This window comes from Nerophis ophidion, linkage group LG08 (genome assembly GCF_033978795.1).
Source record: "Nerophis ophidion isolate RoL-2023_Sa linkage group LG08, RoL_Noph_v1.0, whole genome shotgun sequence".
NCBI classification, from domain to species: domain Eukaryota; kingdom Metazoa; phylum Chordata; class Actinopteri; order Syngnathiformes; family Syngnathidae; genus Nerophis; species Nerophis ophidion.
The window spans coordinates 16,041,660-16,061,604 of NC_084618.1; the positions used below are offsets into that span (position 1 = coordinate 16,041,660).

At 41.7% G+C, this 19,945-nt stretch overlaps 1 protein-coding gene across 3 annotated transcripts in view; it reads left to right on the forward strand.

Annotated features, from left to right (window-relative positions):
• Window positions 1-17,678, forward strand: part of clip1b (CAP-GLY domain containing linker protein 1b) — a 66,376-nt gene extending 48,698 nt beyond the window's left edge. For 2 of the 3 annotated variants that reach the window (XM_061907852.1, XM_061907854.1), the window contains 7 exons: window positions 3,989-4,074; window positions 7,032-7,117; window positions 12,539-12,614; window positions 12,696-12,864; window positions 12,941-12,993; window positions 13,069-13,175; window positions 17,295-17,678. In XM_061907852.1, the coding sequence (XP_061763836.1) occupies window positions 3,989-4,074; window positions 7,032-7,117; window positions 12,539-12,614; window positions 12,696-12,864; window positions 12,941-12,993; window positions 13,069-13,175; window positions 17,295-17,538 (821 nt within the window). In that variant the 3' untranslated portion in view covers window positions 17,539-17,678. The remainder of the gene's footprint in view (window positions 1-3,988; window positions 4,075-7,031; window positions 7,118-12,538; window positions 12,615-12,695; window positions 12,865-12,940; window positions 12,994-13,068; window positions 13,176-17,294) is intronic. The other variant, XM_061907853.1, reaches the window with a different exon arrangement.
• Window positions 17,679-19,945: the final 2,267 nt, after the last annotated feature.

Genomic DNA, 19,945 nt, shown 5'->3' on the forward strand with positions numbered 1-19,945 from the left:
GCCACAACACTTAAATGCCTACCTTACCTGCCACCTTAGCTGTCAACTTACCTATCGCCTTACCTGCCACAACACTTAAATGCCTACCTTACCTGCCACCTAAGCTGTCACCTTACCTGTCGCCTCACCTGCCACAACACTAAACCTTCTATCTCACCTGCCACCTTACCTGCCACCTTAGCTGTCAACTTACCTGTCGCCTCACCTGCCACAACACTAAACCTTCTATCTCACCTGCCACCTTACCTGCCTCCTTAGCTGTCACCTTACCTGTTGCCTCACCTGCCACAACACTTAAAGGCCTACCTTACCTGCCACCTTAGCTGTCACCTTACCTTTCGCCTTACCTGCCACAACACTTAAAGGCCTACCTTACCTGCCACCTTACCTGCCACCTTAGCTGTCACCTTACCTGTCGCCTCACCTGCCACAACACTTAAAGGCCTACCTTACCTGCCACCTTAGCTGTCACCTTACCTTTCGCCTTACCTGCCACAACACTTAAAGGCCTGCCTTACCTGCCACCTTACCTGCCACCTTAGCTGCCACCTTACCTATCGCCTTACCTGCCACAACACTTAAAGGCCTACCTTACCTGCCACCTTAGCTGTCACCTTACCTGTCGCCTCACCTGCCACAACACTTAAAGGCCTACCTTACCTGCCACCTTAGCTGTCAACTTACCTATCGCCTTACCTGCCACAACACTTAAATGCCTACCTTACCTGCCACCTTAGCTGTCACCTTACCTGTCGCCTCACCTGCCACAACACTAAACCTTCTATCTCACCTGCCACCTTACCTGCCTCCTTAGCTGTCACCTTACCTGTTGCCTCACCTGCCACAACACTTAAAGGCCTACCTTACCTGCCACCTTAGCTGTCACCTTACCTATCGCCTTACCTGCCACAACACTTAAATGCCTACCTTACCTGCCACCTTAGCTGTCAACTTACCTATCGCCTTACCTGCCACAACACTTAAATGCCTACCTTACCTGCCACCTAAGCTGTCACCTTACCTGTCGCCTCACCTGCCACAACACTAAACCTTCTATCTCACCTGCCACCTTACCTGCCACCTTAGCTGTCAACTTACCTGTCGCCTCACCTGCCACAACACTAAACCTTCTATCTCACCTGCCACCTTACCTGCCTCCTTAGCTGTCACCTTACCTGTTGCCTCACCTGCCACAACACTTAAAGGCCTACCTTACCTGCCACCTTAGCTGTCAACTTACCTATCGCCTTACCTGCCACAACACTTAAATGCCTACCTTACCTGCCACCTAAGCTGTCACCTTACCTGTCGCCTCACCTGCCACAACACTAAACCTTCTATCTCACCTGCCACCTTACCTGCCACCTTAGCTGTCAACTTACCTGTCGCCTCACCTGCCACAACACTAAACCTTCTATCTCACCTGCCACCTTACCTGCCTCCTTAGCTGTCACCTTACCTGTTGCCTCACCTGCCACAACACTTAAAGGCCTACCTTACCTGCCACCTTAGCTGTCACCTTACCTATCGCCTTACCTGCCACAACACTTAAATGCCTACCTTACCTGCCACCTTAGCTGTCAACTTACCTATCGCCTTACCTGCCACAACACTTAAATGCCTACCTTACCTGCCACCTAAGCTGTCACCTTACCTGTCGCCTCACCTGCCACAACACTAAACCTTCTATCTCACCTGCCACCTTACCTGCCACCTTAGCTGTCAACTTACCTGTCGCCTCACCTGCCACAACACTAAACCTTCTATCTCACCTGCCACCTTACCTGCCTCCTTAGCTGTCACCTTACCTGTTGCCTCACCTGCCACAACACTTAAAGGCCTACCTTACCTGCCACCTTAGCTGTCAACTTACCTATCGCCTTACCTGCCACAACACTTAAATGCCTACCTTACCTGCCACCTAAGCTGTCACCTTACCTGTCGCCTCACCTGCCACAACACTAAACCTTCTATCTCACCTGCCACCTTACCTGCCACCTTAGCTGTCAACTTACCTGTCGCCTCACCTGCCACAACACTAAACCTTCTATCTCACCTGCCACCTTACCTGCCTCCTTAGCTGTCACCTTACCTGTTGCCTCACCTGCCACAACACTTAAAGGCCTACCTTACCTGCCACCTTAGCTGTCACCTTACCTTTCGCCTTACCTGCCACAACACTTAAAGGCCTACCTTACCTGCCACCTTACCTGCCACCTTAGCTGCCACCTTACCTATCGCCTTACCTGCCACAACACTTAAAGGCCTACCTTACCTGCCACCTTAGCTGTCACCTTACCTGTCGCCTCACCTGCCACAACACTTAAAGGCCTACCTTACCTGCCACCTTAGCTGTCAACTTACCTATCGCCTTACCTGCCACAACACTTAAATGCCTACCTTACCTGCCACCTTAGCTGTCACCTTACCTGTCGCCTCACCTGCCACAACACTAAACCTTCTATCTCACCTGCCACCTTACCTGCCTCCTTAGCTGTCACCTTACCTGTTGCCTCACCTGCCACAACACTTAAAGGCCTACCTTACCTGCCACCTTAGCTGTCACCTTACCTTCCGCCTTACCTGCCACAACACTTAAAGGCCTACCTTACCTGCCACCTTAGCTGTCAACTTACCTATCGCCTTACCTGCCACAACACTTAAATGCCTACCTTACCTGCCACCTAAGCTGTCACCTTACCTGTCGCCTCACCTGCCACAACACTAAACCTTCTATCTCACCTGCCACCTTACCTGCCTCCTTAGCTGTCACCTTACCTGTTGCCTCACCTGCCACAACACTTAAAGGCCTACCTTACCTGCCACCTTAGCTGTCACCTTACCTTTCGCCTTACCTGCCACAACACTTAAAGGCCTACCTTACCTGCCACCTTAGCTGTCACCTTACCTATCGCCTTACCTGCCACAACACTTAAAGGCCTACCTTACCTGCCACCTTACCTGCCACCTTAGCTGTCACCTTACCTATCGCCTTACCTGCCACAACACTTAAAGGCCTACCTTACCTGCCACCTTACCTGCCACCTTAGCTGTCACCTTACCTATCGCCTTACCTGCCACAACACTTAAAGGCCTACCTTACCTGCCTCCTTAGCTGTCACCTTACCTATCGCCTTACCTGCCACAACACTTAAAGGCCTACCTTACTTGCCACCTTAGCTGTCACCTTACCTGTCGCCTCACCTGCCACAACACTTAACTTTCTATCTCACCTGCCACCTTACCTGTCACCCTACCTGTTGCCTCACCTGCCACAACACTTAAGCTTCTATCTCACCTGCCACCTTACCTGTCACCCTACCTGTTGCCTCACCTGCCACAACACTTAAGCTTCTATCTCACCTGCCACCTTACCTGTCACCTTACCTGTTGCCTCACCTGCCACAGCACTTAACCTTCTATCTCACCTGCCACCTTACCTGTCACCTTACCTGTTGCCTCACCTGCCACAGCACTTAACCTTCTATCTCACCTGCCACCTTACCTGTCACCTTACCTGTTGCCTCACCTGCCACAGCACTTAACATTCTATCTCACTTGCCACCTTACCTGTCACCTTACCTGTTGCCTCACCTGCAACAACACTTAACCTTCTATCTCACCTGCCACCTTACCTGTTGCCTCACCTGCAACAACACTTAACCTTCTATCTCACTTGCCACCTTACCTGTCGCCTCACCTGCCACAACACTTAACATTCTATCTCACCTGCCACCTTATCTGCCACCTTAGCTGTTACCTTACCTGTCGCCTCACCTGCCACAACACTAAACCTTCTAGCTCACCTGCCACCTTACATGCCTCCTTAGCTGTCACCTTACCTGTTGCCTCACCTGCCACAACACTTAACCTTCTATCTCACCTGCCACCTTATTTGTCACCTTACCTGTCGCCTCACCTGCCACAACACTTAACATTCTACCTCACCTGCCACCTTGTGACCGCTTGTTGTGCTTGCGTGTGTCAGAGGTGGAGCAGCTGAAGAAGGACATGGAGGTGCTGAGGGAAGAGAGTCACTGCAGGGAAAAGGAACTTCAAGCTCTCTTGACTCAGGTAGGATCACATTTTTACTCCGCTAACTCACTTCTAACTTCATATTTCCTCACAATTTCTATATTGGTATATTCAAAAACAGCAAAAGGGACAAGCGGTAGAAAAATGGATGGATTTTGGGGAAAATTTCAAAAATGAGTGCTGCATAGAGTGAAGAAATTCCGTCCCTCCATTTATTTCCTACGTCGATACAATAATAAATAGATGAATAAATAGAAACTAAAGAAATATTTAACAAATGAGTGAAGAAATTGTTGCTGAAAAATATAAGAAAATAAATATGTTTAAAAAAAAAGACTGCTGCGAGGAACAAATACATTTTCGCTAATAACCAAATAAAAACTAAAAAAAAAAAAAAAAAAAGAGTGCTGCAGAGAACGAAGAAAATGGATGGATGGATAATAGATTTTTTTTGTAAAAAGCACTTTACATTGAGCAAACAACCTCAAAAGTGCTACACTGTATTTAAAAAAATAATAAGAATAATAATAAAAAGATAATAAACATAAATAAAAAACTAGAACAGCCTAATAGCTAGAACTAGTATGCATACATCTATAAAAAGGCTTTTTTTAAAAAAATGATTTTTAAGCCTTTTTTAAAAGCCTTCACAGTCTGTGGTGCCCTCAGGTGGTCGGGGAGAGCGCTCCACAGACTGGAAGCGGTGGAGCAGAAAGCCCGTTCTCCCATAGTTCGTAGCTTTGTCCTCGGAGGTTGGAGGAGGTTAGCCTGTGTGGAGGATTTGGGGGTGTGCAGTTGTTTGAGGTAGGCGGGGGGCATTTCCATGGAGGCACTGGTGGGTTAGTAGGGAGACTTTGTATTCTATCCTGAGTGGTACAGGAAGCCAGCGAAGGGATTTGCGAATCGGTGTGATATGGTCGTATTTCCGCACTCTCATCAGGATCCTTTTTTCCAGAACATTCTGTGTCGTGATTGAGTGACTTCCGACTCGGTCGTGTTTGGATGTTTCAGTGCCAGCTGATTGATGCCGAGTGCATTGTGCACACTTGGTCGTAGAACAGCTGGGAGAAAGCGGGGGGGAGGGCGGGGCTTAGTGGCGCTTACATAATGGGAGCGGGAGTGAGCGAGCGAGCGAGAGGGAGAGTGAGGGTGCTCGGTGACATCACAAGACAGAGCAGCAAGAAGAGCTCCGGGTGCAGGCATGGACGTGGCGGCGCTGCATCGTGCTTACTCTGTGTATTCTCCTGGCTATCAGGTACAAACACACCCTTGCCTCTTTAGTCCTTAGCACACCTCGGGGGACCCAAAGCGCTTTTTTTGTTGGGTCCGACTTTTCAATAGACGACTCAGACGCTCTTCTGACGTGCGCCTGCAGACACACGTTCACTTGACGTATAGAAATACAAAACAGCCTCAACATCGGCTAAGACTTGGCTCTGTCTGGTCCGATAAGATGTGATGATGCACATGAATGACTACTTTTGTTTTAGCCACGTTATATTTCAAGTGATGATGCACATGCATGACTACTTTTGTTTTAGCCACGTTAAATTCCAAGTGAAGATGTACATGCATGACTACTTTTGTTTTAAGCATGTTATATTTCAAGTGATGATGCACATGAATGACTACTTTTGTTTTAGCCACGTTAAATTCCAAGTGATAACGCACATGCATGACTACTTTTGTTTTAGCCACGTTATATTTCAAGTGATGACGCACATGAATGACTACAAAAAACATATTTTAATAAAAAAAATATATATATATTTAAAAAATATTTTTAATAAAATTATAACTTTTTTTATTAAAAGAATTATGTTTTTTATATTTTTCTTAAAAGTATATTTTTTTATTAAAAAAATATTTTTTTCACCTTTTTAAAAATTAAATCTTCTGTAAAAATAAAAATGTTTTTAGATACATTTTATATATATATATATATATATATATATATATATATATATATATATATATATCCATCCATTTTCTACCGCTTATTCCCTTTAGGGTCGCGGGGGGCGCTGGTGCCTATCTCAGCTACAATCGAGCGGAAGGCGGAGTACACCCTGGACAAGTCGCCACCTCATCGCTGATATATATATATATATATATATATTTTTTTTTTTAATAAAAAAATTACAAATAAAAACAAAATATATATACATATATATATTTTTTTTTAATATTTAATTTCTTTATTCAAAAAATATTTTTCAATATTTATTAAAAAAAAAAATTTTTATTTTTAAAACATTCTTAATAAAAATAAATATCTTCCCATCTTTTTAAAAATGAAATCTTTTGAAAAAATATATATTAAATTTTTTCAAAATTACAAAATAGCATTTTTTTTTTTAATTTTAAATATATTTTAACAAAAAATATATTCATTTCTTTTTCTTTTAATAAAAAAAAATCTATTACTTTTTTTATATAAAAATATATATTTATATATATTTTTTACATAAGATTTGATTTTTAAAAAGATGTTTTTAGGTCATCTCCATGCAACCAGAAGGACCTTTTCTAACCTGTAACCTGTTTTTCGTGATAATTATCATACGAAATAATCTGTCTTTCATTATAATTATTATACCAAATAATACATTGCAAGAATCGCTTTGAATCTAGAATCGATTCTGACCCGAATCTCCGCTAGGGAATGGGAATCGTTCTCAATAAATGATGTGCAAAACGAGCCAACAGACTTTGAGGAAGAAGTGATGCCTGCAGACAAAACAGAAAAGGTGCACACAAAAAGAAGCGCACGTGTTCGTCTGCCTGGTTGAAGTTAAAGTCCTCATCAATTAATGACTCGTTTAGAGCTGTGGTTTTATTTTTAGATGCTTCTGTGGTGTCGCTCAATTATGCGATTGGAAAGTACAGGAATAATAGCACTTGTCAGAAATGCTTGTCAGCAGATTGAGATTGTAAAAGTAAATCCAGTGATTCAGCATCATTTATTCATGATGACTTTCTTGGTTTTTGTGCAGCTGGACGCTTTGAAACAGCAGAATTCCAAATACCAGGAGGACCTGAGTCTGTCCCAGGAGCAGCAGCACCTCCTGCGCAGGGAAATGTGAGTCTCACTCAACTGCAGAGAGGGCCGGGCCTCCCTTAGACCAGGGGACAATGGAAGCTTTTCAAGAGGGATATTATAGGATGAGTTTCGTTGTACTTAAGTAATGACGATTAAGTCCTGTCCTTTTCAAAGGGGATGAAAAATTAGGGAGCTTTACAGATGCCATGTACACACACACACACACACTGCCCCCTGGTGGCACCAGCTGGCATTACACATAAATACAGTGATCGTGTGACCTTTCGCTCCATATAGCGACAAAATATTCGAAACAGCAGGCAGTGTGATGCAATAACACAAATAATAACAATAATTAAAGCTGCAAGCAGCGATGTACGGGACCGACTTTTGCTGATGTTTCCTGTCTTTACCCATTCAACATATCTTTACCTGCACATTACTTACCTTCCCTGCATCCTGGGGTCACACTGGTGCTTCTTTCTTTCACCCATACACGCTGGTGCTTCCTGCCATCACCCAGACAACATATCTTTACCTGCACATTACCTACCTTCTCTGTATCCTGGTGTCAAACTGGTGCCTCCTTCTTTCACCCAGTCAACATATATTTACCTTCTCTGCATTGTGTGGTCACGCTGGTGCTTCCCGCTTTTAAGCGGCCATCTTGAGACGGCAGCAGCGCAGCTGTTCTTTGAAGGCTCGTAAAATCAAAACCGGAGCAAATAGAAAAACTCTTTTGTCAATTTTTAATCAGAAGGGTTCAATCTCTCTCCTGTGGTAGTTTGAAGCCGACACAAAGCCGCTGCTCCTTCACATCGAGAGGAGCCAGATGAGGTGGTTCGGGCATCTGGTCAGGATGCCACCCGAACGCCTCCCTAGGGAGGTGTTTAGGGCACGTCCAACCGGTAGGAGGCCACGGGGAAGACCCAGGACACGTTGGGAAGACTATGTCTCCCGGCTGGCCTGGGAACGCCTCGGGATCCCCCGGGAAGAGCTAGACGAAGTGGCTGGGGAGAGGGAAGTCTGGGTTTCCCTGCTTTGGCTGTTGCCCCCGCAACCCGACCTCGGATAAGCGGAAGATGATGGATGGATGGATGGACAACAAACGCGCTCAGAGGAGGTAATGTTTGAAAAAAGGTGACGGGTTTTTACAAAACTTTTGTTTTGAAGGGGTAATTGACAACTTCCTGTTGATTTTTGCTGAAGGGTGTCAATGAATGAAATGTAGGTCTATGCAACACCTACATAGAGGTTTTTGTTTCATGTCTCTATGACATTCCTACCGGAAGTTACAAGCAGTTTTGTCTGTGTTTTCTTCCCAAGAACAGTTTTGTCTGTGTTTTATTCCTAGGGGGTGCTAGAGCGCAATTTTGAGGGTTTTTTGTTGTTGTTTTTTTATTAGATCGCAATTTTCACCAGTCCTGATGTGTGTGTCCAGTTTGGTGAGTTTTGAATCAATTTAAGGGGTCAAATTACAGCTCAAAGAGGCAAAAATGACATATTTTTAGGAAACTTTTGTTTTGAAGGGGTTTTTGCCAACTTCCTGTTGATTTTTGCTGAAGGATGTCAATGTATGAAATGTAGGTCTAAGACCTACATAGAGGTTTTTGTTTCATGTCTCTATGACATTCCTAACGGAAGTTACAAGCGGTTGTGTCTGTGTTTTTTTCCTAGGGGGCGCTAGAGCGCAATTTTGAGTTTTGGGTTTTGGTTTTTTGATTAGATGGCAATTTTTGTGTGTGTAAAATCTGTTCAGTTTTGAAGCATGTTAAGGGGGTCAAATTACAGCTGAAAGAGGCTGCGGTATCATAATAATAAAACCTTAGAAATATAATAGGGTCCTCTGTACCAAAGGGACATTCGGTCCCTAATTAAAATATTTTAAAATGGTTAAATAATTTTTATTAGTGAGTTCTGTTGAATGTGTGTCTAACATGGACCATTTGGATAAAAAATAGGATTTAACGGTGAAGTTGTTCTGCCCTAACGTTCATTTTATTTTTAGCCTGTGTGTGTGTGTGTGTGTGTGTGTGTGTGTGTGTGTGTGTGTGTGAGTGTGTTTGTGTGTGTGTGTGTGCGCGCGCGCGCGCGTGTGCGTGCAAGTTTTCCTTCCGCAACTCAAGCTGTGATGTCATCGCTCCAGATGGGACGTGATTGGTTGTATTGTCCTGACATGAAAACACCACTTCCTGTTTGCATCACTGCTGTTATGTAATCGCCGAGCGTGTCCTCCTTGCAGCGCCTGGCTATGACATCACCGCGTGTGTGTGTGTGTGTGTGTGTGTGTGTGTGTGTGTGTGTGCGCGCGCTGATGTGGAATCAATGCGGCTCTGTGGCTGACAAGAGAACAGCTGCGCTCAGACGTGCGTTGAAGCGACAGAGGCTACTACTTCCTGTCCCTTGTCAGCGGCGCCAAGACAGCAAAGCATCTTCATCCTTGTGGGAAAGATTTTTTGGAGTGATGATAACCATAGACCCTGATATTGCTGCTCCGTACTGTCAGGTTCAAACACTGATGACATCTATTAAACAAGACAAGAAGCAAGGAATCAAACAGAGACAGAATTGAATTTGGCTTAATTGAGGAGAAAGGTCTGGGTTGTGCTGTTTGTACAGTCTCCCAACGCGCTCTGACAAAAGGTCGCACGGCTCCTCTTTTATTCGGACCTTCCCTCACTACGTGGCAACAGCCGGTTCTAAGGGAGGGGGGGTCGTAAACAGCCGTCGCCTTTGTTACGAAACAGTTCAAAGAAAAGTTTCGTAAGACAGTTTAAAGAAAAGGTCTGTACCTGCTTCCTCGCCGCTTTGTAGTTCTCGGATCAAGACAAAATCTTTCCGTGGATTACAATACATCAAAGAAACAGAACACCTTGGTGTCATTTTACAAGCCGTCTGTTTGGTAGGATTAAAGATGGCTTTTGTCTTCTCGCCGGGAACTCGTTGCAACACAAAGTTTTGTGATAACATAGATACAATTATTCCGACAAGTACGATGTGATAAAACTGCAGATATAACATGTCGGCTGTGTTATAGCTGTACTTCTCCACGAAGTGTCAGTATCGTCTTTAAAGTCTGCATTATCTCTGTAGGACTTTAGAAGACAGCCTGTGGAACTGACAAATTCTTGTCATAAAGTCAAGACATCGCATGACAAGGCGCTCACTTCGAGTGCCAAATAGGCAGAAATCAATGTGACATAATATAATGTGACGTAATGTAACGGGACGTAATGTAATGTGACATACGTATTGTGACTGGCGATGTAATGTAACACGACTTAATGTGATACTTAATATGTGACATAATGTGACGTAATTTAACGTGACATAATGTAACATGACGTAATGTAACGTGATGTAATGTAACATGACGTAATGTAACGTGGCGTGGTGTAACGTGATGTAATGGAGCGTGACGTAGTGCAACATGACGTAATGTGACTTGATGCAATGTAACACAACTTAGCATGATACTCAATACATGACATAATGTAACGTAATGTACAAGTATGTAATGTAACGTGGCGCAGTGTAACGTGGCGCAATGTAGCGTGACAGGAGTAATGTAACTGGCGTAATGTAACACGACTTGACGTGATATTTAATATGTGACATAATGTAACATGACAGGAGTAATGTAACTGGCATTGTAATGTAACACGACTTAACGTGATATTTAATACATGACATAATGTAACGTGATGCAAAATGACGTGACGCAAAGTGGCGGATGCAACATGATGTAATGCAATGCGACATAATGTGGTGTAACGTCTCGTGGTGTAACGTCACGTGACAAAAACTAATTGTAACGAGACTCAACGTAACGTGATATAATGTAACGTAATGTGGTGTAATGTAATGTAAAGAGGTGTAACGCGATGTAATGTGACGTAACGTAGTGTGACGTCACATAACGTGACGTAGTGTAAAGTCAAATAAAGAGACGTGACGTAGTGTAAAGTCAAATAAAGAGACGTAGCACAATGTAATGAAACACAAATTTGACGTGATACTGTAATGGAACTTTATGCAACGTGACAAAACGTAACGTAATTTGACGTAACGAGACCTAATGTAACGAGACTCAACAAAGCGAATTTACATAACGCAACGTGATGTTACGCAATGTGACATGACGTAATGTAACATAACGAATCGTGACGTAATGTAAAGCGACAACTTAATGCAACATGACGTAACAACGGGACCTAATGTAACAAGACTTAACAAACCGTGACGTGACATGGTGTACTGTAACAATGTCATGTGACTCAAAGTCATGTGACTTGACCTAATATGAAGTAACGTGATGCGATGCAACGTGATAGTGGAATGGGACTTTACGCAACGTGACGTAATGCATTGAAGTGTGATGTAATGTAACGTGGCGTAACATAATGTGACAAAACGTAACGTGATGTGACATAACGGGACCTAATGTAATGAGACTCAACAAAGCGACTTAACGCAATGCGATGTAACATAATGAATCGTGACGTAATGTAAAACGACAAAACGTAACGTAATTTGACAAAATGTAATGCAACATGACGTAATAATGGGACCTAATGCAATGTTACGTGACGTGCAATGGCGTACTGTAACAATGTCATGCGACTCAGTCATGGGACTCGAAGTGACGTGATAGTGAAATGAGACTTTACGCAACGTGACAAAACGTTACGCAATGTGACGTAACGTAATGTGACATAACGGGACCTAATGTAACGAGAATCAACAAAGCGACTTAACATAACGCAACGGGATGTAACGCAAGGTGACATGACCTAATGTAACATAACGAATCGTGACATAATGTAAAGCGACAAAACGTAACCCAACGTGACGTAACAACGGGACATAATGTAACGAGGCGTGATGCAATGTAACGTGGTGTGACATGGCGTACTGTACCTATGTCATGCGACTCAGTCATGGGACTCGAAGTGACGTGATAGTGAAATGAGACTTTACGCAACGTGACAAAACGTTACGCAATGTGACGTAACGTAATGTGACATAACTGGACCTAATGTAACGAGACCCAACAAAGCGACTTAACATAACGCGACGGGATGTAACGCAAGGTGACATGACCTAATGGAACATAACGAATCATGACATAATGTAAAGCGAAAAAACGTAACCCAACATGACGTAACAACGGGACATAATGTAACGAGGCGTGATGCAATGTAACGTGACGTGACATGGCGTACTGTAACAATGTCATGTGCTACTTTGCAAAAGTCAATATTAGAATTAAGCCAAGTCAGCAAAACTAGAGAAAGTATGCACCTTTATCCAGATCTGCACCAAACTGCCAGCATGGTGTCCGACAGGAAGTCTGGGTCTCAATAGATGCATGTACCTAATGAAGTGTCCAGTGAGAAAGAAGCTCCACATGACGACGGTCATTGAACGCATCATTCTGCTGCCCCCCTCCCCCCGCAGAGAGAAAATGTCCAATCAGGACTCGGAGCGACGGGACTCGGACAAAGACCGCGAGCTGGAGACGCTGCGGAACGAGGTGCGTGTGCGTGCGGCGCCACCACCACGACGACGATGATGAAATCCTCAGATTAAATGCACTGACTCCGCCCCTCGCCAGGTGGCCGCGCTGCGAGGCGAGAAGGCGGCGGCCAAGACGCTGCAGTCGGCTGTGGAGACGCTGGAGCGGGACAAGGCGCAGCTGCAGGAGCGTGTCCGCGGTCTGGAGCGCAGGCTGGCGCCACGCTCCGCCTCGGAAGACCACGGCGAGCAGGAGGCGGAGCTCTCAGGTGAGGAGGCGGCGACCACCGCCGCATCCTGGCGAGAACGTGTCATTGTGCTGCTGACACGCCCCCTTCCACGCAGGCGAGGCGGCGCTGGAGCAGCTGAGGGAGGAGAAGGAGTTTGCGGAGGGCCAGGTGACGCCTTCGCCGCCATCTTGACTCCACAACATAAGTGTGGTGTTGACATGTTGGATGTGTGTCCATTGGCAGATCAACTTCCTCAACAGCGTCATCGTCGACCTGCAGCGCAAGAACGAAGAACTGAAGGTCAAACTCAAGAAGTTGGCCTTGGCGGAGTTCAACGGGAACGACGACGGGTGAGAAGCAAACACAGCGCCATGTTATAGTATGTAACGTTACGTACAGTCACGTGATAGTATGTAACGTTACGTTCAGTCACGTGATAGTATGTAACATTACGTTCAGTCACATGATAGTATGTAACGTTACGTTCAGTCACGGGATAGTATGTAACATTACGCTCAGTCGCGTGATAGTATGTAACGTTGCGCTCAGTCGCGTGATAGTATGTAACGCCACATAGTAGTATGTAACGCCACATAGTAGTATGTAACGCCACATAGTAGTATGTAATGTTGCCTTCAGTCGCGTGATTGTGTGTAACATTACGTTCAGTTACATGATAGTATGTAACGTTACGTTCTGTCACGTGATAGTGTGTAACATTACGTTCTGTCACGTGATAGTATGTAACATTACGTTCAGTCACTTGATAGTATGTAACGATGCGTTCAGTCACATGATAGTATGTAACGTTACGTTCAGTCACATGATAGTATGTAACGTTACGTTCAGTCACATATAGCATGTAACCTTACGTTCAGTCACGTGATAGTATGTAACGTTACGTTCAGTCACGTGATAGTATGTAATGTTACGTTCAGTCATGTGATGGTATGTAACGCCACATAGCAGTATGTAACGTTACCTTCAGTCGTGTGATAGTATGTAACGTTGCCTTCAGTCACGTGATAGTAACGTTGCGTTGAATCACGTGATAGTATGTAACGTTACGTTCAGTCACATGATAGCATGTAACTTTACGTTCAGTCACGTGATTAAATGTAACGTTACGTTCAGTCACGTGATGGTATGTAATGTTACGTTCAGTCATGTGATGGTATGTAATGCCACATAGCAGTATGTAACGTTACCTTCAGTCGCGTGATAGTATGTAACGTTGCCTTCAGTCACGTGATAGTATGTAACGTTGCATTGAATCACGTGATATTATGTAACGTTGCTTTCAGTCCTGTGATGGTATATAACGCTACATTCAGTCACGTGATAGTATGTAACGTTACTTTCAGTCCTGTGATGGTATATAACGCTACATTCAGTCACGTGATAGTATATAACGTTATGTTCAGTCACGTGATAGTATGTAACGCTACATTCAGTCACATGATAGTATGTAACATTATGTTCAGTCACATGATAGTATGTAACGTCACGTGACAGTATGTAACATTATGTTTAGCCACGTAATAGTATGTAACGTTACGTTCAGTCACGTGATGTATGTAACGTTACATTCAGTCACATGATAGTATGTAATGTTACGTTCAGTCACATGATAGTATGTGACGTTACGTTCAGTCACATGATAGCGTGTAACGTTACGTTCAGTCACATGATAGCGTGTAGCGTTACGTTCAGTCACATGATAGCATGTAACGTTACGTTCAGTCGCGTGATAGTATGTGACGTTACGTTCAGTCACGTGATACTATGTAACGTTACTTTCAGTCCTGTGATGGTATATAACGCTACATTCAGTCACGTGATAGTATATAATGTTATGTTCAGTCACGTGATAGTATGTAACGCTACATTCAGTCACATGATAGTATGTAACGTTATGTTCAGTCACATGATAGTATGTAACGTCACGTGACAGTATGTAACGTTACGTTTAGCCACGTAATAGTATGTAACGTTACGTTCAGTCTTGTGATAGTATGTAACGTTACGTTCAGTCACATGATGGTATGTGACGTTACGTTCAGTCACATGATAGCGTGTAACGTTGCGTTCAGTCACATGATAGCATGTAACGTTACGTTCAGTCACGTGATAGTATGTGACGTTACGTTCAGTCACGTGATAGTATGTAATGTTACGTTCGGTTATGTGATGGTATGTAACGCCACACAGCAGTATGTAAGTTACCTTCAGTCGTGTGATAGTATGTAACGTTGCCTTTAGTCACGTGATAGTATGTAACGTTGCGTTGAATCACGTGATAGTATGTAACGTTACGTTCAGTCACGTGGTGGTATGTAACGCTACGTTCAGTCACCTGATAGTATGTAACGTTACGTTCAGTCCTGTGATGGTATATAACGCTACATTCAGTCACGTGATAGTATGTAACGTTATGTTCAGTCACGTGATAGTATGTAACGCTACATTCAGTCACATGATAGTATGTAACGTTATGTTCAGTCACATGATAGTATGTAACGTCACGTGACAGTATCTACCATTATGTTCAGCCATGTGATAGTATGTAATGTTACATGATAGTATGTAACGTTACGTTTAGCCATGTGATAGTATGTAACGTTATGTTCAGTCACGTGATAGTATGTAACGCTACATTCAGCCAAATGATAGTATGTAACACTACATTCAGTCACATGATAGTATGTAACGTTATGTTCAGTCACATGATAGTATATAACATCACGTGACAGTATGTACCATTATGTTCAGCCATGTGATAATATGTAATGTTACGTGATAGTATGTAACGTTACGTTTAGCCACGTGATAGTATATAGTGTTACATGATACTATGTAACGTTACGTTTAGCCACGTGTTACTATATAACATTACGTTCAGTCACATGATAGTATGTAATGTTACGTTCAGTCACGTGATAGTATGTAACGCTACATTCAGCCACATGATAGTATGTAACACTACATTCAGTAACATGATAGTATGTAACGTTATGTTCAGTCACATGATAGTATATAACATCACGTGACAGTATGTACCATTATGTTCAGCCATGTGATAATATGTAATGTTACGTGATAGTATGTAACGTTACGTTTAGCCACGTGATAGTATATAGTGTTACATGATAGTATGTAACATTACGTTCAGTCAGATGATAGTGTGTAATGTTACGTTCAGTCACGTGATAGTCACGTTCAGTACACTAGATAATTGTAACATTACGTTGTATTCAGTCGTATTATGTTCAGTACGCTAGATTATGTAATATTAGATTATGTTCAGTCATGTATGTTACGTCATGTTAAATCACGTTCGGTAATGTTATGGTAAGGTGAGTATTTCTGGTAACGTTACGGTAACATGAGTATTTCTGGTAATGTCAGGGTAACGTGGGTATTTCCAGTAACGCTATGGTGAGTATTTCTGGTAACGTTACGGTAACGTGCGTATTTCTGGTAACGTTAGGGCAACGTCAGTATTTCTGGTATTGTTATGGTAACATGAGTATTTATGGTAACATTATGGTAATGTGAGTATTTCTGATTACCATAACGTTACCATAAATACTCATGTTGCCATAACATTACCATAAATACTGACATTGCCCTAACGTTGCCAGAAATAACGTTATGGTAACGTGAATATTTCTGGTAATGTTATGGTAAGGTGAATATTTCTGGTAACGTGTGTATTTCTGGTAACGTTATGGTAATGTGAGTATTTCTGGTAATGTTATGGTGAGTATTTCGGGTAACGTTACGGTAATGTGAGTATTTCTGGCAACGTTATGGTAATGTGATTATTTCTGGCAACGTTATGGTAATGTGAATATTTCTGGTAATATTATGTTAGCGTGAGTATTTCTGGTAACGTTATGGTTATGTCAGTATTTCTGGTAACGTTATGGTAGCGTGAGTGTTTCTGCTAATGTTATGGTTAAGGTGAGTATTTATGGTAATCTTACGGTAACATGAGTATTTCTGGTAATGTTACGGTAACGTATGTGTTTCTGGTAATGTTATGGTAACGTGAGTATTTCTGGTAATGTGAGTTTCTGGTAATGTTATGGTAACGTGAGTATTTCTGGTAACGTTACGGCACCATGAGTATTTATGGCAATGTTACGGTAACGTGAGTATGTCTGGCAATGTTATGGTAACGTGAGTATTTCTGGCGACGTGAGTATTTCTGATAACGTTATGGCAACGTGAGTATTTCTGGTAATGTTACGTAACGTGAGTATTTCCGGTAATGTTACGTAACGTGAGTATTTCTGGTAACGTTAGGGTAACGTCAATATTTCTGCTAATGTTACAGTAACATGAGTATTTCTGGTAGCGTGAGTATTTCCGGCAACGTTATGGTAACGTGAGTATTTCCGGTAACGTTATGGTAACGTGAGTATTTGTGGTAATGTTCTGGTAAGTTGTGGTAATGTTGCCAGCAGCGTGGAGCAGCAGCAGGCGGGCTGCAGGCGCGAGAAAAAGAGCACGCCGCGTCTCTTCTGCGACATCTGCGACTGCTTCGACCGCCACGACACGGAGGACTGTCCCACGCAGGCGCAGAGCCCCGACGCCGTGCCGCACTCCAGTTACCGCGGCAACCGGGCCGACGAGCGGCCATACTGCGACATCTGCGAGGCCTTCGGCCACGCCACCGAGTCCTGCAACGACGACCAGACCTTCTAGACCTCTCCAAACACGACTACTTTGTCAGCCGGCCGGCGTGTGGTGCCACCTGCTGGAGACACCAACTTAACCGCGTCTTAGCTTCCGGGCGAGCTAGCGCTTTTAATACTGAAGCAGTACTCAAATTCAACCCACTAAACCCGCTATGCGAGCTAGCTAGCTATTCACGATCTTCCACAGAGTTTTTGCATCGACTCTTTTTCGTAATCGCGTTTACACTTTTTTTTTTTAAACGGCACTTTTTAAACGGTAATTTATCCGACAACTTTGACGTTGCTTTAGCAACATAAGCTAGCGTGCGTGTCGTCGTCTCCTACTGTCCTTTGCACTTTAAATAAACCACGCTAAATGCGGAAATTTTAGCGACGACATATCGTTTTCCCGAACTACGTTCTCGTTTAGCACAAGACGGGGAATTATCGCCGAGCACAGCTGCTTAGCTAATTTTAGCGGCACAACAGCTAGTTAGCTTAGTCAGCAAACAGTTAGCGTAGAAGCTAACAGTTCAAAGGCCAAAATGTTCCGACATAAAAAACTTTTATTTTGACGTAAAAGCACAACTTCGGGTCGCTTTGGAATCCGTAATGTGAGCGAATAAACGTTCAAAGGTTGCACGTACGACAAAAATAAACTGCCATGCTAGCTGAGCGAGCAGCCTTGACGTTTACGATGTTATTTTTCCGCCCGATAAGACGTAAGGTTACACCGTTTTTTCGTATAGAAACCTTGTGATCTTTCTTACGGTCAATTATTTTGTCTTTGTGGAGCGTTTTATATTCGTGTGTCTCCATGTTTCACATCGTGTTTTCTATGTACAATAAAACGTGTACTCTTCGGACAGGCAACCTCACCAAAAACTGTCTCGTCCTTATTTCCGACATTTTCTAAATTGGTAGCGAGAACGATGCCACTCAAGTTTTCTGCTTAGCATGAAAAAATAACAAGCAGTAATCAAAATAAAAAATAAACCCGAAAAAAAAATCGAAAAAAGTAGTAATACCAATTTTTATTTTTTTTACAACAAAATGTAATACAATATTTTTGTGCTTTATTAAAAGTTGTAAGGTTACCAAAACAAAATATTAATCCGATAAAAATAAAGTTGGAAAACATTGATATTACAACTTTATTTACTACGATTTTTTGGATAACGTTACAATTTGAAATATTTCAAGTACTAATCGATACGGAAACGAACAAAAAAAGTAGTTTTACTGGGAAATTATTTAAGAAAAAAATGTATATTACTGGTGAAACTCGATTTTTTTGTTTTTATTTCGACAAGTACTTGAAATATTTAAAACGTTATCCGAAAAATCGTAATCTAACAAAAATACAAGTGTCACACTATTTTACAAATTAATTTTTTGAGAAAAATCTGTTGAAACGTTTTTATATTCTAATATCTACAAAAAAACTGTCAGATAAGTCAAATCTATTTTTGAGAAAAACTTGAAGTCATATTATAAAAATTTACTTTTTTTTATTTACAGAATGTTTCTTACATTTAAAACAGAATATTTTACAAATATTTGAACAATTCTACTTGCAAATGTCATTTTCAAAAAAAGTAAATTGATATTTCTGGCTTTAATTTAGAGATACTTTTAATGTATTATTTTGTATTTTTTGACAAACAGACAAAATCGTAATATTGACATTTTTGGTTTTCATGTATATTAGTGCGTACATTTTTAAAAGTTGTAACATCTGAAATTTCGTAATCGGACAAAAATAAAAAACATTTTTTAGCGGTTTTTATTTTTATTTTTAGAAAAACCTGTTGAAAAAGTTGGATTACAAGATTATTTGTATTTCAAAATTACAAGTGACTGACAGAAAAAATCTAAGAAATGCAAATAGTTCAAATATTAAGTTTTTTTTGTAGAACGTACAAGTATTGTTTAAAAAAATATATTTGAGGAATTACGTGCTGAAAATAATATTTTTTTAATTTACAGTGACATTTAAAATAGTTGGAATTTTTAAGTCATTTTATTTGAACATTTTTACTTAAAAATTTCATTTTTAGTAAAAAAAAAAAAACTGTTGAAAAAGTCATATTAAAATTATGAAAATATTAGGTATTAAATTGTAAGTCATTTTATTTGAACATTTTTACTTGAAAATGTCATTTTTAGTAAAAAAAAAAAAACTTGAAAAAGTCATATTAAAATTATGAAAATATGAAGTATTAAATTCTAAGTCATTTTATTTGAAAATTTTTACTTGAAAATTTCATTTTTAGTAAAAAAAAAAAACCTGTTGAAAAAGTCATTAAAATTATGAAAATATGAAGTATTAAATTGTAAGTCATTTTATTTGAATATTTGTACTTGAAAATGTCATTTTTAGTAAAAAAAAAAAACCTGTTGAAAAGTCATTAAAATTATGAAAATATGAATTA